The 27,932-nt window shown below is 34.5% G+C and overlaps 6 protein-coding genes and 1 pseudogene across 10 annotated transcripts; 4 read left to right on the forward strand and 3 right to left on the reverse strand.

The window, feature by feature from the left end:
* Nucleotides 1-2,143: 2,143 nt before the first annotated feature.
* LOC106335557 (hybrid signal transduction histidine kinase E-like) lies at nucleotides 2,144-4,545 on the forward strand. 3 transcript variants are annotated; one of them, XM_013774109.1, is made up of 5 exons: nucleotides 2,147-2,464; nucleotides 2,551-2,595; nucleotides 2,676-2,987; nucleotides 3,076-3,254; nucleotides 4,208-4,545. In XM_013774109.1, the coding sequence occupies exons 1-5, from the start codon at nucleotides 2,257-2,259 to the stop codon at nucleotides 4,457-4,459; spliced, it is 996 nt and encodes a 331-aa protein (XP_013629563.1). In that variant the 5' UTR covers nucleotides 2,147-2,256; the 3' UTR covers nucleotides 4,460-4,545. The 3 variants fall into 3 exon arrangements, with proteins under 3 accessions (XP_013629564.1, XP_013629563.1, XP_013629562.1); XM_013774108.1 differs by having other exon boundaries at nucleotides 2,148-2,464; nucleotides 3,073-3,254; XM_013774110.1 differs by lacking the exon at nucleotides 2,551-2,595 and having other exon boundaries at nucleotides 2,144-2,464; nucleotides 3,073-3,254.
* Nucleotides 4,546-5,043: 498 nt separating this feature from the next.
* Nucleotides 5,044-8,655, reverse strand: LOC106335555 (T-complex protein 1 subunit zeta 1-like). Its single transcript, XM_013774107.1, has 15 exons — nucleotides 8,375-8,655; nucleotides 8,231-8,294; nucleotides 7,805-7,940; nucleotides 7,387-7,538; nucleotides 7,256-7,303; nucleotides 7,070-7,162; nucleotides 6,802-6,908; nucleotides 6,606-6,720; nucleotides 6,446-6,532; nucleotides 6,109-6,313; nucleotides 5,933-6,027; nucleotides 5,764-5,832; nucleotides 5,576-5,683; nucleotides 5,387-5,505; nucleotides 5,044-5,301 (listed from the first exon to the last, which is right to left on the reverse strand). The coding sequence occupies exons 1-15, from the start codon at nucleotides 8,506-8,508 to the stop codon at nucleotides 5,226-5,228; spliced, it is 1,608 nt and encodes a 535-aa protein (XP_013629561.1). The 5' UTR covers nucleotides 8,509-8,655; the 3' UTR covers nucleotides 5,044-5,225.
* Nucleotides 8,656-10,053: 1,398 nt separating this feature from the next.
* On the reverse strand, nucleotides 10,054-11,748 carry LOC106331779. Its single transcript, XM_013770191.1, has 4 exons — nucleotides 11,568-11,748; nucleotides 11,066-11,254; nucleotides 10,913-10,979; nucleotides 10,054-10,828 (listed from the first exon to the last, which is right to left on the reverse strand). Exons 2-4 carry the CDS (start codon nucleotides 11,215-11,217, stop codon nucleotides 10,532-10,534), a joined length of 516 nt encoding a protein of 171 aa, XP_013625645.1. The 5' UTR covers nucleotides 11,218-11,254; nucleotides 11,568-11,748; the 3' UTR covers nucleotides 10,054-10,531.
* Nucleotides 11,749-13,835: 2,087 nt separating this feature from the next.
* LOC106331640 (40S ribosomal protein S7-3-like) lies at nucleotides 13,836-15,317 on the forward strand. 2 transcript variants are annotated; one of them, XM_013770032.1, is made up of 6 exons: nucleotides 13,836-13,937; nucleotides 14,240-14,325; nucleotides 14,423-14,496; nucleotides 14,582-14,705; nucleotides 14,801-14,983; nucleotides 15,070-15,317. In XM_013770032.1, the coding sequence occupies exons 2-6, from the start codon at nucleotides 14,251-14,253 to the stop codon at nucleotides 15,184-15,186; spliced, it is 573 nt and encodes a 190-aa protein (XP_013625486.1). In that variant the 5' UTR covers nucleotides 13,836-13,937; nucleotides 14,240-14,250; the 3' UTR covers nucleotides 15,187-15,317. The 2 variants fall into 2 exon arrangements, with proteins under 2 accessions (XP_013625486.1, XP_013625487.1); XM_013770033.1 differs by having other exon boundaries at nucleotides 13,842-13,911.
* A 701-nt stretch (nucleotides 15,318-16,018) lies between these two features.
* On the forward strand, nucleotides 16,019-19,150 carry LOC106336495 (plastidic glucose transporter 4). Of its 2 annotated transcripts, none has more exons than XM_013775333.1 (14): nucleotides 16,019-16,145; nucleotides 16,396-16,661; nucleotides 16,753-16,876; nucleotides 16,958-17,025; nucleotides 17,093-17,225; nucleotides 17,289-17,388; nucleotides 17,480-17,592; nucleotides 17,665-17,758; nucleotides 17,833-17,986; nucleotides 18,092-18,238; nucleotides 18,303-18,376; nucleotides 18,468-18,556; nucleotides 18,635-18,749; nucleotides 18,837-19,150. In XM_013775333.1, the coding sequence occupies exons 2-14, from the start codon at nucleotides 16,412-16,414 to the stop codon at nucleotides 19,017-19,019; spliced, it is 1,644 nt and encodes a 547-aa protein (XP_013630787.1). In that variant the 5' UTR covers nucleotides 16,019-16,145; nucleotides 16,396-16,411; the 3' UTR covers nucleotides 19,020-19,150. The 2 variants fall into 2 exon arrangements, with proteins under 2 accessions (XP_013630787.1, XP_013630788.1); XM_013775334.1 differs by having other exon boundaries at nucleotides 16,040-16,145; nucleotides 16,399-16,661; nucleotides 18,837-19,032.
* A 101-nt stretch (nucleotides 19,151-19,251) lies between these two features.
* On the reverse strand, nucleotides 19,252-19,919 carry LOC106329689 (annotated as a pseudogene).
* Nucleotides 19,920-25,673: 5,754 nt separating this feature from the next.
* On the forward strand, nucleotides 25,674-27,220 carry LOC106333360. Its single transcript, XM_013771816.1, has 2 exons — nucleotides 25,674-26,256; nucleotides 26,561-27,220. The coding sequence occupies exons 1-2, from the start codon at nucleotides 25,708-25,710 to the stop codon at nucleotides 27,218-27,220; spliced, it is 1,209 nt and encodes a 402-aa protein (XP_013627270.1). The 5' UTR covers nucleotides 25,674-25,707.
* Nucleotides 27,221-27,932: the final 712 nt, after the last annotated feature.

Here is a 27,932-nt window from a genome sequence, read left to right on the forward strand (position 1 = left end):
CCTGTAATCATAGACATTTCAAAATTTGAACAAATACTATACTATTTTGTATTTGGATTAGGGTTTATAGTTTCTTTTAGGGTTTAGTTTTGAAAGATTTGGATTGACGTTGGGGTAAGAACGTTTCAAAATCAGAATAATATGTACTATACTATTTCGTTTGTTATTATTATATTTTAATAATATTTTACACTATATATTATTTGCATGTTTTGATATTTGGATTAGGGTATATTTCTTTTTAGAGTTTAGTGACTAATGTTTTTTGTTTAGTTATGGAAGGTTTGTGTTGATGTTAAGGTAAACATTACATATTTCCCTTCGATTATAGACATTTCAAAATTTGAACAAATACTATACTATTTTGTTTACTACCATTAGCATGTTCCATTCTATTTATTCTTTATCACAATCGACGTTCTTTTATAATTATTATCATCCTTCAGACATCACAACATCATTTATTTATCGGTTACTTACATAGATGAAGGATACAACCGGAAGAAAAGAAAACAAATGCTAAAAAATCTAATTATGTCAAATCAAATGCTATATTCTTAATTTTATCTCAAAAATTGGCCATTACACCAATTAGCCCTATAAAAAATGCATGAAAGTCCAATTAATTTGGATACATTGGCCATACATTCATGATTCAAGAGGCTCACTTGTTCTAAGAATACATGACTAGTTGATAGTTAGTCATCTTCGTCACATGTACACCGATGATGAAGGTGACATTCACATGGACATGAATATATTGATATGTGTATGACCACAAACCACTGTTTATAGATTCTCTTCATTTTTAGGCCACTTGATCTCACATCAAATTATTTTGCCTCACCATAACCAAACAAAAGAAGAACATGTTATTGAAAACAACTGTACTCTATAATCTATATACACATACACCCATATTATGTTATTAACTCCATCACCCTATCAAATCTTCACATTCTGCCAATCCCCTCAACATGTGCCACCATCGCTCCTTTGGTCCATCCCTCTCAATTTCAAACGTTGGCCAACAACATTTTTCGTTGGTCCAGTCTAAAACTTTCATTGTTTTCACACACACACATATATGGGAGTACTATATATGTATTAGCACTTCACTACTTTGTACACATATATAATACTGTCAAAAGGAAAAGAAGAAGTCTCTTCTTATAGATTGTTTAATGAACCGTTTAATAAGAAACTCATCTGAAATGGGATGCTGAATTACGCAATAAGATAATATAATCTTAAGAACATATGAGTGCGGTCTGATAGACTAGTTTCCACTATTTTCATTTTTATGTATTAACCAACTAAAGTGAATAATAAGTCGTTTTCTATCAAATTATTAAAAATGTTTTATTTACTATCAAGCTTTCAATATTTTATTTGATGTGAGCACTATTATATTAGGTGAAATGGCATGTGGTTATTAACCACTCATAATAAATCATGTATCCACCATTCCAAAACCTGTGCCAATTTTTTCAACTCACAAATAGCGTGTACCAGTGATACTACTGCCCCTTAAAAATAAGAGTTACTACGACGAGCTAAAATTAATCAAAACAGCAAACACCAATATGTTTAGAACCACAACAATTCCAAGATAGCTAAATACTTATATAGTGTTAAAAAAAAACCTAAATACTTATATATGGTGACCAACAGCTTACATTTCATTTATTTACTTTTGCATTTGGTGACCGTCATTAAGAAATTAATTTAATCATTTATCCAACGGTGTAAAATTGATCATGGCACACACACACACACACATTACATATATATATGTGAGATACTAAAAGCAATTTGAAAAATGTTTTTTAAAAGAAATTGAATTCAAAATATTGAAAAGGAAATACCATATTTAAAGTAAATAAAAATACTACAAAAAAGCAGAAAATGCCAAGTGAGTTTGATTCCTATAAATGGATTACACCCAAGAAAAAAAAAATGCTATATTGCAAGACTTTTAAAAATACAGGGCGAGCAGTCAATATGATTAACAACCTCATATGTATCTCTCTGTATTCCAAGTTTTTTTAATATATATATTTACAATCTGTCAAGAGACATGAAAAGTATTTAAAAAATTAATATCCAATACGACTTTTATAAAGAAGACAATGGCTCAAATAATTCATTTTCAGAACAAAAAAAATCATTTTATAGGTGCTGCCTGATTGCTTCATTCTCCCTCCTTAAACCTCATTAGTTTTTGCTCTTTCAAAAAGAAACATTTCGTTTCCAATGGCTCTGCGTGGAGATGAGCCTGAGTTTATGAACCTAAGAGAATGGGATCGAAGAGCTCGATTAATCCGAGACAAACAGACTTCTAGAAGGTTTTCTGCTTCATACGTTGGAAGCTTCCGCGAAGATCATCACAAGTCTTCTTCTACTAGAACAAACTTTAACAGCATCTCTAGTACTGCCTCATCTCCTGGCTACACCCTCAAAGGTGCCTATAACTTTACCACTCTGTTTCTCTATCTTAATATAATCATGAATTATATATTCTGAAAATGTTCAAAATTTTATTTACAGAAGAGATTGATCCATCAACATATTCCTTCACCAATGCACTCAAGGGTAAGTTTTTTTCATGATAAGAACAAACTAAACAAAGGAGGAATGTTCAACTTTGTGTCATATTTTTTTTTGGCATGCAGCGTTACAAGCAAAGGCAATGTTCAATAACAGAGAATGGTTAACACAAGAAGGGTTTGCGTTAAATTCAAAGTGGAACGAAGCAGAGAAATATATCTGCAATCCATTGTCTGGAGAAGTTCCAATGGAGTGTTTATCTTCTAGAACATTAAGTTCAAGATCTTTCAGAAACTTGGCCACCACTATGTCTGCTCCTCTTCACTACCCTAATCCCAATCCATTGACAAATATTGGTCAAAACAAACCCAATAATGATGCTAACGTTAGAGTCATTCACGAGGATCTTTATGTTCCTGATCCTGTTCTTGTTCGAGGTGATTTGGCTTTAAATATGTCTCTATTTGTTGTTTTCTTGAAGTTTTTTTCCATAATAAAAAGGAATGTTTGGGGTGTTTTCAGCAGAAAAGAAAGTTATGGGACTGAAACGAGACGTGGGTATACAGAGTACGTCGGTGGAGCTTAGCTCCGGTAGCCCTAGTCCGGCAAAGACGCCCCCGATCATGGAACGGTCTCTGAAACGACACGTGGAAGCTAATGATTCACCAGTAGATTTCAATCTTAAATTGGAAGGTCAACAAGAGGTATTTTAATCCGTATAGTAGTATATAGGGGTATGTCCTAAATTATCTACCATGCATAAGGTCCATAAAAAAGATAACGGCAAATAATAATTGATAAATTTTTTAATTGCTTGTGCATCAATAACTAGATTCTTTTGCAAGATAAGATAAGAGATTCACCAAACAAATAATTGTACCAATGTTTCATTGATAGAAAGAGACAATGATAAAACTCTTCTACTTTAATGTTCCATACATAGGAATCTGGTTCATGTTAAGATCTAAGATTTTTTCATAATATACAAAACATAGTGCGCATGAGTATCAATCAGAGAAAACACAAAAAAACGTATAATCAAATGATTTCACTTTTTCATGAAAAATCTTTTATTAGACCCCATTTCAAGATTCTTTGTCCAACTCACGTGCCTATTTCCATCAACATTCTTTATACATTATCCATATATAAATATATAATATATGTGTGCATGCATTCAGGTATCCGCACATTTATCAGACTCAGTGTAACATGGTATATATGTTTTGTAACTCGTCAAATCACTAATTACTATAAAGATATCTAAAAAGATGATCTCGTTTTATTCAAAATAGATTAGTTCTAAGTTTCACCTGATCCTTTTTTGACATTAACCTTCTTATATAATTAAACTAATACAAAAGGTTCAAGAAGTTGAGACACCATAGAGTGGAAATTAGAAATTTGCTTGGTTTACATAAAAAAAAAAAAAACAGATGGTCTAAGGGATGCACATTTACTTTTACTTTTGATGAAAGCTAATTTTGTTTTATGTTTATACAACTATTTACACTTTGGACGTGAAACTAAAGTTATTTCCAAGAGATCTAAAACTTTGGAAATGTAAGAAAATACCTCATTGTAGGTCCAACGTATTCCAAGATAATAAATCTAAGTCTAGTTGTCAAGATACTGATGAGTAATTTGGGTTTTGAAGGATTTGAAGTTGGAAGAGAAAAAAGAAGAGAAGCAAGACAAGAGTAAAGAAGAAGGAGAAGAAGAAGAGAAACAAGAGATGAGTAAAGAAGTAGAAGAAGAGAATCAAGAGATGAGTGAAGATCAAGAAATGAAGAAGAACAAGAAGAGAGGAAGTGGATGCTTCTCATGGGTGAGATCAAGACAAAGACAAGCAAGAAAATCAAAGTACATCTTCCCCATTTGTGTTCCTCATCTTGTCAAAGGTTGTTGAAAAACCTCAAAACCAAAAATAAACACGAGATTCAATAAAACAACAAGAAGTAACTAAAATTGTCTGCAATATTGTCCCTTTTCTTATTTGTTTTCTCTTTCACCACCTATTTTGTATTATCATAATAAAATTACATATAATAGTCCTTCCTCTTCATATAGATTCATCAATCCATCATTCATGGGAGTATCGAAAGCTTAACAATTCTTTTGTTCCCCTTTTTTCTATAACATAATGCTTCTCTCTAGTCTTCTAACATGGTTATTCTGTTTCCTCTTGATCCAACTTCCATTCCATAATAGCTAGAGTGTGTCGTCCACCACATGCCACAAACTTAGCTACCCATTGTCCATCGTCTTCTTAATCAGAGTGGTTAAATCCTCCTTCTGGTAGTGAAATGTTAGGAAGCTCCAATGGTTTCCCCGACGTTACTTTTCTTCCATACCCTTAGTATACTGTGGCCTAGTCTTCTTCATCAGCGTGGTTAAACCATCCTTCTGTTGTGTGACTTGTGTCTAGTCATTACGTATTCAATTATTTTATTTTGGACCGATTAATTATCTACAGTAGTGGTTTCTTCAGTATATGAAGATATATACATTCTGTTTTGGGTCTCCAATTTTTTCTCAGTTTTGCAAAAATCAGATTCAAAGATGTTTCTCATAACTAAAACAAAGGTTTCACACAGATTTCAGGACTGGAACAAAAAGACAAGAACTTGAGATGCTTAGAGCGAAGAAAAACAAATTACAAGCAAAGGACTTCTTCAAGTAGGCTTCCTCATATTTCTTCCTGCACGAATCACTTCGTCCACCAAAAGCAACTGTGAGGCAATCACTGGCCTGCAACACAAACAAATACATTGTAATGGCTTTAACCAAACCCCCACAACTTTATTAAAATTAGCTGGTTTGGTTCCAACATTACCCTGAGTTGATGAGCTGGCGTTTCACCGAGTAGTTGTCAAAGATACCAGCCAGCTGCGGGTCAATTGGTTCACCGTCCTCAATGTTCAATCCCACAACGTTTCCTTTGTCATGCTCGCTCTGCATAAAGCGCATCACAATGAGCAACTGATTTCGGTTTGTAGAAGATGATAAGAGATGAATGCAATACCGTTAGAGAAATGATCACGTCTTGGGTGTCAAGACCTGCGTTTTCTGCAAGTGTCTTAGGCACCACGAGAAGTGCATTAGCAAAAGCTTCAACGCCAAGTTGGGCACGCTGTAACATTGAATGATAGTATCAGTGATCTAGAATATTCATAAAAACATCAGAATATGTGTAAATGATATTAAATTTACCCCTTGAACGGTTTTCTTGACTTCATTGAGTAAGTGTTGCCTTGCTGCAACTTCAAAAGCTCCTGCTCCCTATATAAAGATGCAACCGCCCATAAATATAACGCTAAAAGCTTACTTTAGTTTCAATCAAGAAGTCATAAAACATATCAAGAGATAGTCAGGTACTTACTAGCACAACACACTCGTCTTCTATGGTGTTCTTAACCGATCTTAGACCATCACGAACCGCATCCTTAATTTGAGCAATGGTGTGGTCATTTGGCCCTACAAATCATGAATGACAACCAAGAATAATTACACTTTCAAAACTCAATGAAATGATAGAAGTTGGCCTAATAATAATACCTTTGATGAGGATGGTACACGAGTTAGGGTTCTTCACTTGCTCCACGAAGGTGTACTTTTCCTCTCCAAGAACGTGCTCATAGACAAGCCCAGCCCATCCAAGCGACTCAGGGGTCAACTCGTCAACAGAATTCACAGCTTCTCCACCACATGCCAGAACTAAACGCTCCATGTTCCTCCTCTTTGCTCTTCTAAGGGCAATAATCTGTAAACATGAAAAATGGTAAATTAGATTCAACAGTCTCTAAACATGAGAAATTACAATCTATCGAAAGAGATTTCTTCTGTTTGCATCCTAAGCGTGGATTCAAGAAATTAAAGTAGTTATATAGCATACCCCTTCTCTAGCAAGAAGATCCAATGATGGTGGGTCAATACCCTTTTGGTTGATGATAACAAAGTTGTTATCATTACCAGCACACACCTGCACAAGAAATTAAGTATTATTTTTTTACAGAATTACAAAATAAGGCTCGGATAAATGGTCTGAGTCCCACCTTGTTCTTCAGATCAATAATTTTCTGAACTCTTTCATCAACAGATTTCCTCTCGGCCGTAACCATGGCTTCCCTCTGCTCCGCGTTAGAGTAGAAAAACCCTGCATTGATCTCACTGAAAGAAAAATAGAAATATTAGTCTACATCACCAGTAACATCTAGGCTCGAATTGACCATAAGATTATATATTACACACCTCTTCTCATACTCCAGCGACACATTGCAAGTTAGGATGTGGCAGTTCTCTGCGCGTCGTTTCATATCAGGGTGTCTCGAACCATGATCTAGAACAAGTCCCTCGACCTGAATCAGGAATGAATCAATATGGTACTTGTAACATGTCCAAAACCATGAAAGCATTCAAGGATAGCCAGCAAAAATGTATGATTCCATACAAGCAAGTATTTAAAATTTACAAAACTATGAAAACATTTCGAGTGAACAATGTTACGTTAGAGGCATACCAATCGTGTGTCAACATCGAATTTGTGGCGCATGTGCATTATCTCCACCATAAACAGATCAATGCCTTCCTCAGGCTTCCGGATACAGAGAACCTGTTGTGCATGGAAAAGAGATAATTACACAAACTAGCTTGAAAATAAAACGAATAGCATTGATAAGATTGTATCACAGATCGATAAACTCACTGAATTAACGACAATGTCGGTCAGTTGATCAGCCAAGCCTTCGTACAGCTAGACAAGAGTGAATCGAGGTTATGAACGAAATGAATAATCAGTCAAAATGAAAAAGAGACAAACCATAAAGTCAAGAATACCTTTGTTCTAAGTGTTGTTCTCGCGACCATTTTTAGGATCTCTTTATCAGGTTCATCACCCATAACCACAGGAGTCTTGAAGTTGTCGAGGAATTGAAGAGTAGCTCTCTTAGCAATCTCAAAACCATCAACTAAGACACGTGGATGCATTCCTGATACATGTATACACCTTAATTATTTGATAACAGTTTATACAGACACCACTGGATTCAATTTAAACAAAAATTAGCAAATTAAAGTCGCTAATGATCAATCATTAGTACACATCAATTAAATTTAACATACAGTTTGAGAAAATCAAAAGTGTCAGATCAGAAAAGCAAGAACCTAAACAAGCATAGAGAGGTATAAAACTAACAAACCAATATATAAATTAAAGTAGATAAGGTACATAGATTCAGCTAACACAGCAACTCACCTTCATCAATGCAGCGTTCGGACTGTTTCATGAGCTCACCAATGAAGATGACAGTGGAAGTAGTACCATCACCACTTATGTCATCCTGTGCAACAGCAGTCCTTGCAATCATAATAGCTGTCGGATTCTGAATTTGCTGCAACAGTAAGGAAGTGGAGCATGTAAGCATCATCGAATCAAGATAACTTGTAAAAAAAAAACAATACTTTCCCCTTCTTCTCAATCATGTCTACATGTAATCAATCAAATCATATGCTAAACCCTCTGAACCAAAGCCTACACCCAATCCTCTGAGGTTAATCTCAAACAAGCACATCTCCAGAATCTAACACTAAAAGAACACAAAGTCACAGACTTTTGAGTACCCTTCACTGCTAAAAAAGCAAAACACAAAGCTAGATCCTTATAGATCTCAGACTCACTAACCATTTCCTTCAACAACGTGTTCCCATCCTTGGTAAGCTTAATATCTCCCGACCCACCAACAAGCCTACAACAAATCAGAGAGTAAACATCTGGAAAGTGAAGATTGTGAACAGTAAACAAAATAGATCGAAAGAGAGAGGATACATCTTGATGGTTCCCTTAGGGCCGAGATTGGACTTGAGCACATCCTGCAAACCCTTGGCGGCGTTGATTGTCATATGAAGCGCCGCCGTTTTGTTGAGCACCTCCGCATTAGGGTTTAGAACTCGCACAGACATTTTGTCGAAGAGTTTCGCGTTCGTACGGGATCAAATCAGCGAAGAGAAGAGAGTGAGTGCTAGAGAATGAGAGAGAGAGAGAGAGGGATCCCTTTATTAGGGCTTACTGGGCTTTAACATTTTTGTTGAAGAGGAAAGAGAGACTCTAATCGCCTTAGAGACTCTCAGTTTCCTTTAACTAGAAAATTTACCCATAATATAATATTTCTTACACTTCTAGCCAAATATTCTTTGATTGTAAATAAGTGAAAATTTCATATTTGAAAAAAATAATGACTCATTACCAAAAATGACATGAAAGATTTGGTAGTCCAGTTGTAGGTTTATGTTTAGATAGCACTCCAATCTGAGTTCGAAGGCCCCCAATCTAGTAGTTTTCTGCTTTTCTAATCATCTAGTTAAATGGAAATTCACTTTCTTATTTCATTGTAACACGGTACTTTAGAAGAGTTGCGGTGTTAAAGTATTTTAGAGGATTTTGATTTTAGAAGTGACAAATACCAAGTGTGATCATATCCTAAACCAATAACTCTTCTACGGCCTACACTTGATACTTTTTAACTCTGGATAAATCGTGTTTAGTGTGATTACTTCTAAACTTGATATGATCACACTTGGTATTTGTCACTTCTATCTTTGTTGTTATGAAAAAATTTATAACTTTTACTCGCCAAAGTACAAATACAAGAAAACGTTATTTGATTGCAAGAGTCCTCAAACGAATTGGTTAAGAAAAGCTTTAATCTCATCAAATATAAGGAGACTTTGTAAGAATAATGTGGCCAAAGTCGTGCCAAATCAGAGCTGGCTTGAGTCACAATAATCTATCTTTGGAGGCTGGCTTCCGAAAATATGAAGTGAAGGGCACTTGATCGACTCTTGCTTTTTCTTCTCCGTCAAAGGCTACGGTGTGAAACCTGGGCACAACACGCAGAATCTGAAGTCTGTTTCACCTAAGAGCTGCTCTTGTTTAGCGCATACAGATGCCAGCCATAGCTGCAACCTTGAAAGAATCCTAAAATGTCATCAAAAGGACCTTTCTCTGCAAAAGTCTTCTTCAAGTATGTCAACGATTTGTCAAACCCTTCGGTTTGGTTTTGATGCTGCAGTGGATCAAACTGGCATTGTGCCACTGTCCAGCCTGTTTCCCTCGGCTTGTCAAACTCTGATGACACCAACCACGCAAACTTCTTGTTGCATCATGCCACTAGTGGAGGAGGTGTAGCAGTCTGGTAGATGAATTGTAGTTCGTCCGGTGAACACAAGCTCGGCGATGTTCTTCAGTTTCTTTGCTAGTGATCATGTCCGCCCTTTTCCATGTTTATGACAAAGCTCACAAACATAGTTATCTACTTTGAAGTGGCAACAGAGTAAACAACACCGTGCTTGAGCTTTCGGTTCACAAACTTATTCAATTATTTTAATATATTTATAACTGTATTTTAGAAGGACAAACTTGAAATTTCTGTAAATATTAGCTTAATGAGACAATTATATGTTGAATTTATCCTATTAGGACAATGTATGTGTTTTTTGAACCTAAAAAAAAAAAACAATTTTCCCTTAATAATATACACCAAATTACAAATACAATTTACAAAGGTGTTGTGAGAGAGCTTAAACTCCCAAACAGAGTCAAAGAGACATTACTAAATACAAAGGTGAAAGAAAAAGATGATCGATTATATTTTACAGATTCTACTAATCTTCCCCCTTAATTATATATAAAAAAGATCAGGCTGAGCCAGAAAAAGAAAAACACCAAAACGAATACATATAGAGATTTCCACTCTTTATATACAAAAGACTAACCTTGAATAAAAAGTTAACAAAACGGTGACAGGCGACGGTAACTGATCTTCATCTTCCTCCTCTTCTCCCTCTCTCAGGAAAAGACAACAACTAAGATATTTCACATACTGATATGCTTCAAAAATGGTGGTAGTAATCGTAATCAAATCCTTCACTCTTAGACCTTGGTCAACGAACGATTCCAGAATCTCTATGTACACTTTCTTGTCTACTAAGCCATGGCAGGGATGCTCGAGCTTTGGCGGTCACGGTTCAAGCAATCGAACCCTTCTACTCTAACTGCAGGTGGTTTGAGACCAAACTTCATCCTAACGCAACCACGAGACGAAGAAGAAGATGATGGGGACCCGGTTTCTGAATTGGGCTGAAGGAAAGGAGAGTTGGGCGAGAGTGGACTGAGTTTCTCATCACGAAAGCGAGCATCTTGGGCTAATGGGTTCACTGCTCTGCTTGGAGGTGAACCGTGAAAATACGGTGGAGACGAAGATACTGTTCCATTATCGTCTTCCTGAGAGAGATAAGAAGAAAAAAACAGGACTTAGGGTTTTGAGACAGAACATAAGATCGTTAATACAAACTACTAGAAGCATACCTTTCTACGAATGATGTCTAAGAGCTCGGCACCAGCTTTAGAGTCACACAAATCAGTAGCAGCTTGGCTACAAGATCGAGAACATAGTTAGGTAAGCGTTTGGTTATAACCACAAGAGAAACTGAGAAGAAAAAAAGGAGGAAGCTTTTATACCTCATATGTAATTTGAAAGGGAGAATAAGATTGTTAGCGAGTAAGCCGACACGCCGGGGCTTAGGACACACGACGAGGTCATTACGATCAAATCCCATCGTCTCCTCGCGAGACATGAAGGCGGCGTTCTGCTGGAAGTTGCAATGATTCATCTTTTCTCTTCTTCGCCTTTGGTCCACACAAGAAGGCCTAGATTTAATTTCAAAATCAAAACAGATCAGAACAATCAAGAGGGTAAGAACTCGAGAAACTTGTCAGGAAACGAACAAAATAACGGATCTGGATCATTGGATACACATATCAGATAAAAATTCGAACTTTATAATTAAAAAAAAAAAATCGTGAAACTACAAACTTTCGTTACTGTAAAGGCGAGAAAAGACGGGAATCAAGAAAACTTCAGATCTATGATGAACACACACACACGAAAGTAAGAGCGATCTGTAAAATTTGTCATGGAGAAAGCTTGAGAAGAGAAGAAGGAGAGAAAGGGAGGTGATACCTGAGTAAGATCCCCGAGAGAGGAGAGAGCACGACGAGGGAGAAGATATGAGAGAGAGAGGCGACAAATCGTATGAGGAAAAAGGGATTTTATAGAAGGATGAGGAAACCAAAGTTTGGGCGAGGTTGAAGACGACTTGAAACGACGTCGTTTTCGTGGATTTGTAAAAATACTACTTTGGCCGTCGTAATAGTGATATCTGTGGACAGCTAAATATTCCGGTTTCCATGCACTTATAATTAGCCTTTGTAACTAATTGGTCAACGTACTGACACCCCCTTTTTTTTTATTTGCAATCGAATATACTATTTTCGCATATTTAACAAATCCAATTTGAAATATGTAAAATTTCAGTTATTTAGAAGGAAAATAGAAAAACAGGAATATTGAAACGCTGCCCTTTTGAAAAAAAATATAAGGTCTAACAATGGATTTCATATCCAATTTGAGTTTTGAGTATAGCCCTGTTCGGTACATTGACGCTGCTATCACTTGCGGCGATCAAAAATCAATCATCAAATTAGGCAAAAACAAAAGTGGCGTAATAATCAAGTGACGCTGCGATCAACTTTTACAAGGATTGCAAGTGACTATTCTGCCGCTGTGTAAAATAGCGTCACTTAAAATGGTGATGCGGTTGTTTCTGAGCGGCAAAAGTACCGCTGCCAGTGGTAGTCTCCACATACTTGAGCAAGAAGTTAGTTATAGTTTTGAACGCCAATCACTGACGCTGCGTCTCTGAAACGAACATGGCTTATGTGTTTGTTTTAAGGTTCTTAATTATATTGGTTTTTAAAAAAAAAATGATATCACCAACAAAACTGAATAATACTATTCAATATCTGATCAAGATTCAAACCATATAAATCATCATTATTCTTATGACCATTTATATGAAGAGGGACGGAATACTTGCTATACAATTAATGACCAAACAATGGGTATAAAACATTGTGATGTGCCCTTCAGTATATCAAACCAATGTTCTCTGACTTCCACTTGTTTGTTTGTTATCTCATCCACACGAGACTTTTCCTTTGTATATGAATGGACCAACTCATAACCGGATTCTCCCCACCACCACATAAACGAAGAGAGGCCAGAATAGAAAAAAACTAGCCGTGGAGAGAGATGTTTTGTTTGTTTTCGGACAAGAAACGTCAGTGGAAAGCGAGACATGCGAGCCATTCACGCATTGAACAAAGGAATAATAACACCAAAAGGGCACTATTTGAAGTTTATAATATTTGATTGTATAACTCATCCCAGAAATAAAGATAAAGGTATACCGTGTGGTATGGTCATCAGATTAAACAAATCAAATTAATCAGTAGTTGAATCTTAAATACGTTTGGAAGATATCAGTCGGGAGTTTCATTGCCTAGTGTATCGACAGTTTCATAAAGCGATTTGGATACTTTATTAGATTGAGTAATTAAAAGAGAAAATGATCTAACGTAACTTAAATTCTGCCGATAAGTTTTCAAAACGATATGAAATTTTGTATTATTCTTGATAATTCTATGAGTGTATTAAAATGTGAATCAGGAGGTTTCCAACCAAGTTCGCACTTCCCTGAATAAATCATGCAAAGTTGCTAACTCCTCACCTAAATACACGTGACGTGACTGATTATATTACACATATGGCATTTCATTAATGTTTTGTCGTCTATCCAACGACACTGACCTGTTAGCACATCTCCACAAAATATTTTGAGGATCCAATCTCAAGCTCTACAGAAAAATATACTATAATATATACTCTACATTATTTGTTTACACGATGAAAGCATTACTAAAGACAAGGAGAAGACAAGAACCACATAAACTCATTTGATGTAAGAATAATTGCGTGATCCTCATGATTTCTTAAACATCTGCTTACTCGCTTTCGTGTCATCTCTATCTTTTTTTAAAGAAACAAAAATCAAGTTGGAGCTTGGAATATAACAGTTTTGATTATTTTTTTCTCCAAAATAAAATTTTGAACGATTCTTCTCAGTCCTTTACACTGTAGCATTTGTCATCACTAACATTGTTATGCATAACCATCCATTCAATTCCTTTTTTTTTTAACAAACTTGAGATCTATTTTATAAACAAAAAAAATTATACTTGGTGGGCATTTGCCAGTTGGATTAGATACAAGAGAACAACACCAGTAAGAAGAGACGAGTTTGTGAATAAGTAGGCCCATGGGCTTTAGTGACCTCTTAAAAGCCCAGACTTGATCATTTTCAAAATAGGGCAACCACGGAAACCCTAACATTAAAACCTGATTTTACCACCAAACTGCTGTCTTGTAAGAAGAAGCCGCAAAACTCTTAGGACTCTTCTTCGTGGTACGTTCAAAAGGTTTCTCCTTCGGGTTAGTGTGCTTATGTCTCCCTCTAAAATCTTGATAGATTACTTCAGCGTAGGTAGAATGGTGAAATGTTTTAGCTTTTTGCAATTGGTCTAGAATCATCTGGAGGTTTAGTGTGTATGAGAGATATACAATGGTTTAGTTTATAATAGACTACAATGATTGGGTACAACAGCTTAAGTTGGTATTTCATTTTTAGTGAGTTGATCAATATCTGAAAGCTTAAATTACATGGGCTATAATGATTGTAAGTTCGTATGTCTGAAGCATTTGCCTTTTCTTTGTTTGTTTATGTACAATTCAAGATATTGTGAAGATGTTCTCCGCTCAGAACAAGATCAAGAAGGACAAGAATGCCGAGCCGACAGAATGCGACGTGCAAGTTGCTCAGGTAACAAAAAATGATTCCTTTTAATACTTGTCTATAAATAGTCGTTCTTTGAATTCATCCATCATTACATTCATTTTTTGCCCTCTCTCTCTCTCAGGCTTTGTTTGATTTGGAGAACACCAACCAGGAGTTGAAAAGCGAGCTGAAAGATCTTTACATCAACCAAGCTGTGTATGTTTCTGCATTTTTGTTTCTTCCGTGTAGCCTGCATTGAGCATTTATCAAATGATGATAATTTGATTTGTTTATCGTGCAGTAACATGGACATCGCTGGAAACCGCAAGGCTATTGTGATTTACGTCCCATTCAGATTGAGGAAAGCCTTCCGCAAGATCCACCCTCGTCTCGTTAGAGAACTCGAGAAGAAGTTCAGTGGAAAGGTTACTTTTTATACATAGCAACTCCTCTTTTATCAAAAGGTCTAAAGAGTAGTGCGATATCTCTTGACCACTCTTGCCATTTTGTTGTATCGCAGGATGTTATCTTTGTTGCCACAAGAAGGATCATGCGTCCTCCCAAGAAAGGTGCTGCTGTTCAGAGGCCACGCAACAGAACTCTAACCTCTGTTCACGAAGCAATGCTCGAGGATGTTGCTTACCCTGCTGAGATCGTTGGAAAACGTACTCGTTACCGTCTTGATGGATCCAAAGTCATGAACGTATCGATCATATCATTAAATCAGAATATTATTAGAACTTTCTCTGAATACTTTTGAGCTAAGGTTTCTGATATGCTATGTTACAGGTGTATTTGGAGGCCAAGGAAAGGAACAACACAGAGTACAAGCTCGAGACTATGGTTGGTGTGTACCGTAAACTTACTGGAAAGGATGTCACTTTTGAGTACCCGGTCGAAGCTTGAAAGTAAGACGATGCTGAAGAATCATCAGGATAGAGGAGAGATTTTCAATTATGTATTTTGGTATTTGATGTAATGAATACTCTTTGTGCTTTTCAATTTTGAAACCTATGTTATAATTCAGTTTCATGCTCCAGTTCCCACCACAACAGTTTGAAAAGAATAGCTAAGACTATACTGCAAAGTGTATGTGAACCTATTTTTGAACTCTTGCTGTGCCCAACTTAAATAAGATAGTAAAGACATTTTTTTAACGTCACACTATCTGACAAATGCTAAACCAATCCGAGTGTTGCAAGTGGTGCAGAGATTCATATTGGTTTAGCCATTTGCTCCTACACACACTTGGATGTTCTTTTTTTTTTGAACTACATATCAGAGACACTACGGATCTTACAAATGTCCGGTTTTGGGTTAATGGGCCTTCTAATTGTAGCCCAAAATAGTATGATGGAGACAAGTTATAGTAGCCCAAATGATGATTAGTGGCTTTTGTGACGACAGCATGTGTTCTCTATACGGCGCGTGAGTACTCTTCTAATTCACGTGCGGCCCACGTCATCCAAAATCTAATCCAGAAAATCCATCGTTGCCAAATCGCCTCTTGTGTTTTACATTTTGTAGCAGTAAATATGTATTTTTCCATTTTTTTAAATCAAGCAAAACTTCCCTCAACAATTCGGCCATTTAATTTTAGAGATATTTTACTTTGTGATTCAGAGTTTTCTAACCAATTAAAATCTAAAGATTCATCACATTTCATTAAAATTAATACGAAAAATTAAATTTATTTCCGTATAGTTTTGGATAAATATGAATTATAACACAAAAAAATCCAGAAAATATAAAATAACGACAATAAGCTGAGTAAGTTCTTTCTCTGCATCAAAATCTCTGATAAAGAGCTCCTCTCACAATCATCTCTCTCTCCATCACTCCGCGGAGTCTCCGAAGCTTCACTGGTAAATATCTTACTCGAAATCGTCTCTCTTTCGCTTTGGTCTTTGTTGTTGATTTTTTCGTCAATTGAAAACTCAGTTTCTGTCAATCAGTCGCGATCAAAATAGCGTTTTCTCTCTCGTTCGTCATCAATTTGCTTATCCCGTGACGTCGCGTGTTCATCGTTTCTAACTTATAGTTATAGTTCCGTTAGATTTAATGCGACATTTCCTCTTTTTTTTTCGACTAATCTCTCTTCTCTCTCTATAAAAGAAGGAACAAAAAAAAAATGCAGTCGTCAACGTATACGGTTAAAGCAAACGCCGCGTTTGCGTTTCAGCGACGGACCTTCTCTAACCTCCTCAACAGATCCGCCACTACCACTACCGGAAGCCGCTTCTCGCCGCTCAACCTCCACCTCCACTGCTCTGCTTCGAAAGCCATGGGAGCGAAGCTCGCTCGCGCCGAGAACGGGATCCAAACCGTTATGAATCTCTCTTCCGTCAAAGCTCGATCCGTCAGAGCACAGGCCTCCTCTGGTTCGTCTCCCATCATCTTCTTCTATCTGTATATAGTTTGGCTGCTTTGAAGTTATTATCATGTGATTGATGGTTTTGAGATTGAATGTAGTTGGTGGTGGTGGTGATGAGGAAGAAGCTGTACCTCTGAGATCCGAATCAAATAGCTCCGGCACCGTTTTGCCGTTCGTTGCTGTTGCTTGCCTTGGTGCTATATTGTTTGGCTATCACCTTGGGTATGAGTAGCTATAGTGTGATCATGGATGGTTTGATAGATATATAGATGATGATCACCGTGTTCCTTTTGATTGATTCAGGGTTGTTAACGGTGCTCTTGAGTATCTTGCTAAGGATCTTGGTATCGCTGATAACACTGTTCTGCAAGGCAAGTGTGTTAGTCGCAGCAATTTTGATTAGTAGCCAAGCTCATTCTCTGATTGCTTTATAAGCAGGATGGATCGTTAGTGCGCTGCTTGCTGGTGCAACGGTTGGTTCATTCACCGGAGGTACATTAGCTGACAAGTTTGGACGAACAAGAACGTTTCAGTTGGATGCTATCCCGCTTGCCATTGGAGCTTTCCTATGGTATTTTCTCAACCACTAAGTTTTTGGAAGCTCAGTCAATTTTTTGAACGTTTTGATTTGCAGTGCAACAGCTCAGAGTGTGCAGACCATGATTGTGGGACGTCTGCTTGCAGGAATTGGAATTGGGATCTCATCAGCCATTGTGCCACTTTACATATCCGAGGTTGTTTTTACATCTGAGTTTCATAAGATGTCAGATATTTTCTTATATGTTATGTTGCTGAAGCTTGTGATGATTGGTGAAACTGTGTTAGATATCCCCAACTGAAATCCGTGGAGCACTTGGATCTGTGAACCAGTTGTTCATATGTATAGGAATACTTGCAGCCTTGATAGCTGGTTTACCCCTTGCAGCAAACCCTCTATGGTATGTGAATCCTTTTTGATTCATCCGAACAACAGATATTGCATATTAAGTTTCCAAGTCATGATTTTCTAGGTGGAGGACGATGTTTGGTGTTGCCGTCATCCCTTCCGTTCTGTTAGCCATAGGAATGGGTTTTTCTCCAGAAAGTCCAAGGTGGCTCGTTCAGGTACTCTCTCCATGGGCCCAACTCACACTTAACTGAGATTATTTTGTTGACCTGTTAAGGATATGAAATCGCAGCAAGGAAAAGTATCTGAAGCTGAAAAGGCGATCAAAACTCTGTATGGTAAAGAAAAAGTTGTCGAGCTAGTGCGTGACTTATCAACCTCTGGCCAAGGTGCTTCTGAGCCAGAGGCAGGATGGTTTGATCTATTCAACAGCCGCTATTGGAAAGGTATTGCATGACTTGCTGGAGACGTTTTATTGAAACGCTTTTCATTCCCAGTGCAAACGCTTTTGTTGATCTATTGACGTACTTTATTGTCTGTTCTTGTTGTAGTTGTGAGCGTAGGTGCGGCTCTCTTTTTGTTTCAACAGTTAGCTGGGATAAACGCAGTGGTGTACTACTCTACATCAGTGTTCCGTAGCGCCGGTATCCAATCTGATGTTGCAGCCAGTGCTCTCGTTGGAGCATCAAACGTCTTTGGTTAGTTTTCTCTTTTTATGTTCCCATTGAGTTCCAACATAACCTAATATAAATCCTGTTGCAGGCACTGCTGTTGCTTCGTCCTTGATGGACAAAATGGGAAGGAAAAGTCTTTTACTCATAAGCTTCGGTGGAATGGTACATTACTGACTATCATTTATAGCCATTCAGTATTTGTAAAATCTCAATCCCGGGCTAACTTTAGACTGTGATTTTTTTGGGAAAAAAGGCTTTGTCGATGCTTTTGCTCTCTTTATCCTTCACATGGAAGGCTCTTGCTGCATATTCTGGCACCCTTGCCGTTGTAGGAACTGTTTTGTAAGTCAATCTCCTCTTAAAAATATCGTTTTCAGTCTCTCTGTTTCGACTTCACTGAATCTTGGCTTGTTTAACCAGATATGTGCTGTCATTCTCACTTGGTGCTGGCCCGGTTCCGGCTCTTCTCCTTCCAGAGATATTCGCATCCCGGATCAGAGCAAAAGCCGTTGCTCTTTCCCTCGGAATGCACTGGGTATATACATCTATAATTTCTATTGTTTAGACCAGTGTTTCTTCTCTCCATTTCTTATATCTTGTTTCTTCTCTTGTGTCCCAACAGATATCAAACTTTGTGATTGGTCTCTACTTCCTAAGCGTTGTGACTAAATTCGGAATCAGCAGTGTCTACTTGGGTTTCGCGGCAGTATGTGTCCTTGCAGTCATCTACATTGCAGGAAACGTGGTCGAGACTAAAGGACGGTCACTTGAGGAAATAGAGCTTGCTCTTAACTCCGGAGCTTGAAATTCAGAAAAAACAAAAACCCCACTTTGTTTCATCATTGATCTTGTGAGTCTCTCTTTCGTTCATGCTCTTTGAATAACTTGTACAATGGACTAAGTAAATCAATAATGAGAAATCGATTCATCAACCAATACATGTTGGCTTTCCTTTCCCACCTTTCCTTGGAATCTAGCCTGATATTTAAAAACAACGTATAAACATTGCATTAGCATCAATACCCTTGAACATCTTCTAAAAACAGCAATCAGAGCTTACCCCATACAGGATACAGCTTTTGTGGCCTCTTTGGTACTGTGACTTCTGTCTTATAATGATGATGATGATGATGAAGTTCTTCTAAGGTAGAAGATTCTTTCAATTTCTTAGAGCTTACGCCATCTTCAGCTGCCCCACTCTGAGAATTCCCCCTCGCTGCAATTCAGTTTAGAACTTGTTTTGATTGGACATGAACCATGGATTCAGACAAAACGGAGCTTTTACCTTTAGGTTTCTTTTGGATATTTTAATTGGCTTTTATTTGCATACGTCTCTTGTGTAGCTCCTGTAGTAATGCTCGGTGACGTTAGATCGATTAAAGTTAGGTTGAAGAGACTGTGTTGACGCTAACAACTTTTCTTTCCGATTCTCCTCTGCTTCTCTCTCGTCCTCGTCGCCGGAGCTGCCTCCTCCATGGTTTCTCCGTCGGCGTTCATCGCTGCTGCTTCAAAAAAATTTTAGAATGAATAGAACGACGCCCAACCGTCCTTTTTGCGAGTCTTTTCGGGAAAAATACTAAACATTCAACCTCAAAGATTAATTAATTATATCTAGCGACCCGGGTGTTCTGAAAATAATCATAATAAACCCAATACTTTCTGTAGTGTCAATTATACCCAAATTTTGGAATCTTCACCTTTTCATCAAATCAAGTTAATGTATACCGAATCTCTTATATATTAATTGAGACGCATTACAACATTTTTTTTTGTAGCAATGTGTCATCACTATAATAATTTTTAGAATCCTTAGAGAAAAAAGTTGGTTCATCTAAAGATATAATAAGTTTTTTTTATTAAACTAACCATAAATACATTATTAATGTGTTTCATTATTTTCTTAAATAAAATTACGGAATTGCCTAATGCGGCTAAAATATATATGACAATTAATGATTTCAACTAATAAAAATTTGATAAAAATATGTGTATCTTATATTATATTTGTTTAATTTAAAATAATTAAAATAAATTAAACAACCATTTTAACCGTATAATAAAAATTTAGATTTTTATGAATATGTTATTTTTTTTTTTTAAAACGAGTATAACTTACTAAAACTGTTAAAAGCCTCACATTCAAATTTTGTGATCCATGGTTTAAAATATTTTTTATGGCATGATACAAATGATTACAAAATCATATAAGTCGAAAGTCTTATTTAATAAGTATTAAGATTAAAAGATAAATAAATATATATATCATTTTAAATTAAACTATATGCCATATAAAAATACATAAATATATTAATTTTGAAATTTACATTGAACAAATTTTTTTCCGATATATATATATATACTAGGTGTGGGTTCGCACTTTGTGCGAGCTAATATATATTTTAATAATTTTAATTTAATATTATTTTTATATTTATTTTAATGTAATTAATTAGATATAAATATTATTTTGTGTTTTTTCTGTCTTTTTAACCAAATCTCAATTGCATATTATATGAATTTTTTTATTATTATTTATACATGATTCTTCTATTTAGAAATTGAATCTCAATTTAACAGAGTTTCTTTTAATATTAAAGAGTCTAATTTTTTAAAAAAATTGGTTTACGTGCAAACGTACTCAATATGAAAAAAAAATCTTTATTTTATTAGTATATTTTCTTGGCCACATAGAAAAGTGGAGAAAACTTGAATAGAGAAATTAGATACTTGGTTTGCATACCAAGATCCAATGAGCATGTTAACATGTATCACTAAATATTAGAAATTTTAATTGGTGTTATGTCATGTCATAAAAATAGAACAATATTAATTAAATTAAACTCTGAAAAAATTTACATTGTGTCACGAATAGTCAATTCTAACTTAGTTAAAAATCTTCCTTCTGCATTGAGATATTTCAAAGGTTCAACATTTACAAATAATATCTAAAACACAAAAGAAGAACTCGTGAACAAATATATTATAAATAAGACACGTCAATAAAAACAAAATATGATACATAAAATATACCGACTAAAAATTTATTTTCATATTGACGTCCCTATATTTCTTTAAATTCTTTGAATCATTATTTGTTGACTCTTTTTAAAAATCATCACAAGGTATGATTTTGGTTGTTATGTAGAAATTTATCTTAAAAAGTAGAGGAGTTTTTTTTTATATTTTATGGTATAATCATTGAAAGTGAAATTATGCAGAATAAAACAATCTCGTTGTGATAACATATATAGAAATTTACCAAAAAACAAGTCGCCAAAAGAACATTTTTCAATAGAAGCATACGTCCTAGCTCCCTACAAATTAAATTTCAAATAAGTGACTAACACCAAATCATATAATTAATGTGAATCAAAAATGAAATAAATTAATATATTTTACAACGGCATCAATACCAATTCAATAGAAACAAATTTTGACTTTTTTATGATTCGACAGCATTAACACTTTCACTCTAATTTTATAGTAATTTTTAGCCGACTCAATAACTCTAATAAAAAAAAGTGAAATGAAGTTTTGTAAATTTTATGTGTATTTTCCATCAAACATATGATGAGAATATATACTATCATAGCATAAAGTTGACAGATAATTATAATACGTTATTAAGATGAATACTAAGATAAAGTCGGCATCATAATTCTTTGTATTAACATTTACATACTACTATAACTATAATACAACATATATTAAGATACATATCACTTACACATTATCTATATTATCATTAAACTATAAAATATAATAAAAGATAAATTATGTTCCACATCCAATAACAAATATGATTTAAAATTACCAGTAACAAATATGATTTTAAAACAGAATAATAAGAATTGGTTTTAACTCGTCAAAGTTACAAAATTTATTTAAAAATTATATATCTAATTACAAATCTTGAAATAGTTATATTATTTAAATTAATAAATTAATGACTTAGATAAAACTAATAATAAATCAATGCTTAGCTAAATCCTAATAAAAACATGAAAAATTAGCAAAATTAAGTAAAATCACGGAGAGCGTGACAAATAAAAAAATCAAAATAATTATATATCTAGTTACAAAGTTTATAGTTATATTATTTAAATTAATAAATTAATTACTTAGCTAAAAAGTAATAATAATTTAATGACTATGCTATTACCTAATAAAAATATGACAAATAAGTAAAAGTAACTAAAATCATGGAGAAAATGACATATAAGAAATATCAAAATAATTATATATATGGTTACAAATTTCATAGTTATATTATTTAAATTAATAAATTAATTACTTAGCTAAAAAGTAATAATAATTTAATGACTATGCTATTACCTAATAAAAATATGACAAATAAGTAAAAGTAACTAAAATCATGGAGAACATGACATATAAGAAATATCAAAATAATTATATATATGGTTACAAATTTCATAGTTATATTATTTAAATTAATAAATTATTGACTCAGAAAAAACTATCAATAAATTAATGACTCAGTTTAAACCTAATTAAAATATGATAAATAAGCAAAATTACCTAAAATCAAGGAAAACATGACAAATAAGCAAAATTATTCAATAAGCTATAATACAATAAAAATATGACAAATAAGCAAAATTAACTAATATCGTGAATATCATGACTCATAAGCAATATTAAAATAATTATACATATAGTTACAAATGTCATAGTTATATTATTTAAATTAATAAATTATTAAGTCAGCTAAAAAAATATTAATAAATTAATGGCTCAGCTTAAACTAATTAAAACATGACAAATAAGTAAAATCACCAAAAATCATGACAAATAAGCAAAATCAATTCATAAATTAATTACTTAGCTAAAACTAATAATAATTTAATGACTATGCTATAACCTAATAAAAATATGACAAATAAGCAAAAGTAACTAAAATCATGGAGAACATGACCCATAAAAAATATCAAATAATTATATATATGGTTACAAATTTCATAGTTATATTATTTAAATTAATAAATTATTGACTCAGAAAAAACTATTAATAACTTAATGACTCAGCTTAAACATAACTAAAAATATGACAAATAAACAAAATTACTTAAAATCATGGAAAACATGACAAATAAACAAAATTATTGACTAAGCTATAACATAATAAAAATATGACAAATAAGCAAAATTAACTAATATCATGGAGATCATCACGCATAAGCAATATCAAAATAATTATATATCTAGTTACAAATTTCATATTTATATTATTTAAATTAATAAATTATTAACTTAGCTAAAAAAATATGAATAAATTAATGACTCATCTTAAATAATGAAAACATGACAAATAAGGAAAATTACCTAAAATCATAGAAAACATGACAAATAAGCAAAATCACTTCATAAATAATGGTATAGATATATATTTTGTCGTTATATATATATATATATCATTTTATTTTATTTTTTAAATATTATAAATTACTTAAACTATAATCCCACAATGAAATTTTATTACCAGTAATTTAAAGTTTTTGCTATAACAGATACAAATGATAAAAAAAAAACATATGAGTAGAAAACATCGTTTAATAGATATTAATATTACAATATATATAATTATAATATACCATATCAAATAGAAAAATATTTTTGTGGATTAGAAAATTTATTTATATGTTCGCACCAATTTAATTATTTAAGTAATAGGTACTGATTTTTTAATTATTAAATATATATTTATTATTTCATAATATGTTAAAAATATATAATACATAAAATAATTTTTATATATAATGTTTATCCCGAGCAAAACGCATGTCTTAACCTAGTTTTCAATTAAAATATTAACTACTAGCTTTATGATTAACTATATTAATGAATATATCTTGCCGAAAATAAATGGTCCAAGTCTATCTTACAGCTTTACTTAGAAGTAATAATTTTCCAGTTTAGTTTTTAATTACTTTGTGATTGACTAAGCAAAGTAATAGACCTTAATAATATTTTTTAGAATTCACTAACAATTACATCGCTCACGGCCTCAATGCTAAACCTCTTTTTCTTTTTGGTCAAACAAGGCTTATCGAGTTTTGTTCAAAACAAAAATTTGTATTTGACTATAAAGCCACACAAAGCAGAGGGAGAAAGTTCTGGCTATGACATTAAGTGCACCTAAAATTAGGCTGAAATCTTGTTTCTCGGCTTCGTGGATCACCGCCGAACATCTTGCACACGCCTCTATTTTTCTAATATTAAATCGTATCTCAAACTTTTCGATTTGATTAACTAATTAATTGATAATTCCTTGACCATTCTCTTTTAAGTTTTAACATAGCAAAACTTAGCAAAGTTACAGCTCATAAACTGCATAGTAGCTGGATTTTTAGTTTCAAAGGAATGAACATCCTGGTTTTCGATTTGATAAGCAAGTCACCGAGCTAGAGTTATAGCTATTTTGGGTTGCTACTTAAATGTTCTTGGTTCGGTTTAATCCATACTTTTTTTTTTTTTTTAACTCAATATCAATTTTTCATTAGCCAAATGTTTTGGATACAAACAATTGTGACCACAATGTCTCAACAGAAGCTTTAACCACAATGTGATCTATGGAAGTAGATATAACATCATCTAGGATCACTTATTTGGATCCTACATTACCTTATCTAACTACCGACCACTTTGACCTCTATGGAAGCAAATTCACTTTACCAAATTGGTGAAAAATGAACTGTCCCTTGAACCACTAATTACAAGGGCATTGACCAAATCTGAAAAACTAAGACCTAACAGAGGAAATCCAATCTAAGACCTTGCTGGAGATCACCACTTGATTGACATTCATAACTTGGATCATACCAACTCATCGCCAGAGCGCATGCTTCCCCATCAGGTCCCGCCCAAATATCAGTCCTACCCGAGCCTTATTCTGTGGATTCCAAGTCTAAAGAACCACTAAATGAGAAAATACTTTAGTAGGCAGCTTCTTTTCAACACAGAAACAGGTTCCCACCAATATTTGACTCAAATTTTCACCAATTTTAACGTTTTAAGATGGAATCACCGGTAGACGTGTAATATCATGCAGAATCAAGATATTGAATTTTGTTTAAATTAATAACCCTTAGCTTTTTGCTTATAAGATGTCCCCTTAGCTTTTTGCTTATAAGATGTCCCCTTTACTTAAGTTGCAATCATTTGTACCTCTTACTCCGTCATGTGGGCAAGATAAAACTTGCTCAAAGCGTATGAATGTTTAAGATCTAAAACCTAAGTTTCGTATTTAACACATTATCTTTAATTGACTTACGAGCAGATGGAAAAAGCCATCAGGTCAACTCTTCATTCCAAAGTCTACCCTGTTTATGTACATTAACGTGAAAGTTCTCCTTTGACTTTGCCTAATACACTCCAAATACCTTGTTATTTATTCTTGTACACCTTGTAATAAACTGTTGCAAAACCCTTAACGCTCACAACCTCTCTCCTCTCTCTCTCTCTCTCCCTCCAATATGGGCACTAATGACCAAAAGAGCAAGAAAGAAGAAGAACACCCAATGATCTCAAAGCCCTCGAGATTGGTTATCTTACAAAAGGGTTATCATCTCTTAGGCTCACTCGTTTTCATCACTGGTTTCTCAATTGGTCTCGTTCTTTGTCTGCAACTAAAGTCCCTCCACATGTCGACTTCCAAGACACAACAACAACCTTTATGGTCCACGTTACTATTCAACCACACAACAACGGTAGAGACCAAACAGGAGTTACAACTACAAGTACTTCAACACAACATGAGTGATCAAGAACTCTTCACCAGAGTCTCCTCATTATCATCATCATCATCTTCATGGTTTGGGTGGAGACATAATAACGATGAGAAGATGGGTGTGAAAGTGGCGTTCATGTTCTTGACAGGTCGCGGACTCCCATTGGCTTCTTTATGGGATAAGTTCTTTGAAGGACATGCAGGGTTTTATTCCATATATGTGCATACTAATCCATCTTTTCAAGATCATTACCCTGAAACATCCGTCTTCTACTCAAGAAGAATCCCAAGCCAGGTGATTTTTAACATCATTTATTAGTTAATCAAGATTGATAATTTTTTAAAAAATTGATAAATTTTTAGTGATTCAAGGCCATGTTAAATCCTTGTTCTTGTAACTTGATTCACAAGGAACTACTATAGATTTGTGTGGAACGACTTCAAATTGATATTAAAACAAATGTTTAGATTATTATTAAACATTAATTAGTTCGCATGATTAGATTCAATATATAGACCTTAAAAGTTGCTTTTGTATAAATATGTTCAGATTATTAAACATTAATAATGATGATGGTTTGTGACAAAAAATGAAACAGGCGGTCTATTGGGGAACATCATCAATGGTAGACGCAGAGAGAAGACTATTAGCCAACGCTCTCCTCGACGAATCAAACCAAAGATTCGTCCTCTTGTCCGATTCTTGCATCCCACTTTACAATTTCACAACCATCTATGACTACTTAACGGGCACTAATCTCAGCTTCATCGGCTCATTCGACGACCCAAGAAAATCCGGTCGAGGCCGGTACAACCCCCAAATGCATCCACAAATCAATATCACACATTGGCGTAAAGGATCACAATGGTTTGAAACCACACGCGAGCTAGCTCTTCACATAATCTCAGACACAGTTTATTACAAGATATTCGACCAGCATTGCAAACCGCCTTGTTACATGGACGAACATTACATCCCAACTCTCGTTCATATGTTGCATGGAGAGATGAGCTCAAACCGGACCTTGACTTGGGTCGATTGGTCGAAAGCCGGTCCACATCCTGGCCGGTTTATTTGGCCTGATATCACTGATGAGTTTCTTAACCGTATACGGTTTACGGATGAGTGTGCGTATTATGGTCATGATGGTGATAATATTACAACTTCGAAATGTTTTTTATTTGCGAGGAAATTCACAAAAGAGACTTTAGAACCTTTGTTAAGAATCTCTCCTGCAGTTCTTGGCTTTGGTCCGTAATCACTTCAGTCTTTGTAATTTTTTCAGTTAGTAAATATTATTATGCTAATAAAGCGATAATTTTAGAATTTATATCTTGCAACCATATCTTTGTCATTCCACCAAAAAATTGTTTGTCATTTGTCTCAAAATGTTGGGTATCCCACCTAATTTAACCGATCAATAACCGAAGAGCGGACCGGTCAAGCCAGAATCGTAATTAGGTGAGACGATTGAAAGTTTTTTTTTAGGGGGGTAAAATGTTAAATATTTATACCAATTTTTCAATTTTGACGGAAGTTACAATAGACGGAAGTTACAATAGACGATTGAATGTTTATAGTCTTATTATTATATCCACGATAGTTTGTCGGTTTGAAAGCTTTTGTGTCTGTCTAGAGTAACTTGAAGCAGAGAGCAATGGAGTACTCTTGCTCATTTACTGTGTGATATTATGAGTTTTCAAGGCTCCTAAGACAAATGTTGTAGTATAGTGATTGTCGAACCAGTTCTGAGGGATATCAAAGCACTGAGAATACAAGTACTCACTTAATCTAAGTGCAACCAATGATTTAGATGAGTTTTAAGCTATGACTAAAACTAGAAAGCAATAACAGAATGATACTTTCTTGACTAAGGGAAAAGAGAACTCATGGGCATAGGGATTAGACCTTGGGTGATCACGTTTCGAACTAAGGATGACAAATGATCAATCAAACTATCTACCTTAAGC

Source organism: Brassica oleracea, chromosome C3 (genome assembly GCF_000695525.1).
Source record: "Brassica oleracea var. oleracea cultivar TO1000 chromosome C3, BOL, whole genome shotgun sequence".
NCBI classification, from domain to species: domain Eukaryota; kingdom Viridiplantae; phylum Streptophyta; class Magnoliopsida; order Brassicales; family Brassicaceae; genus Brassica; species Brassica oleracea.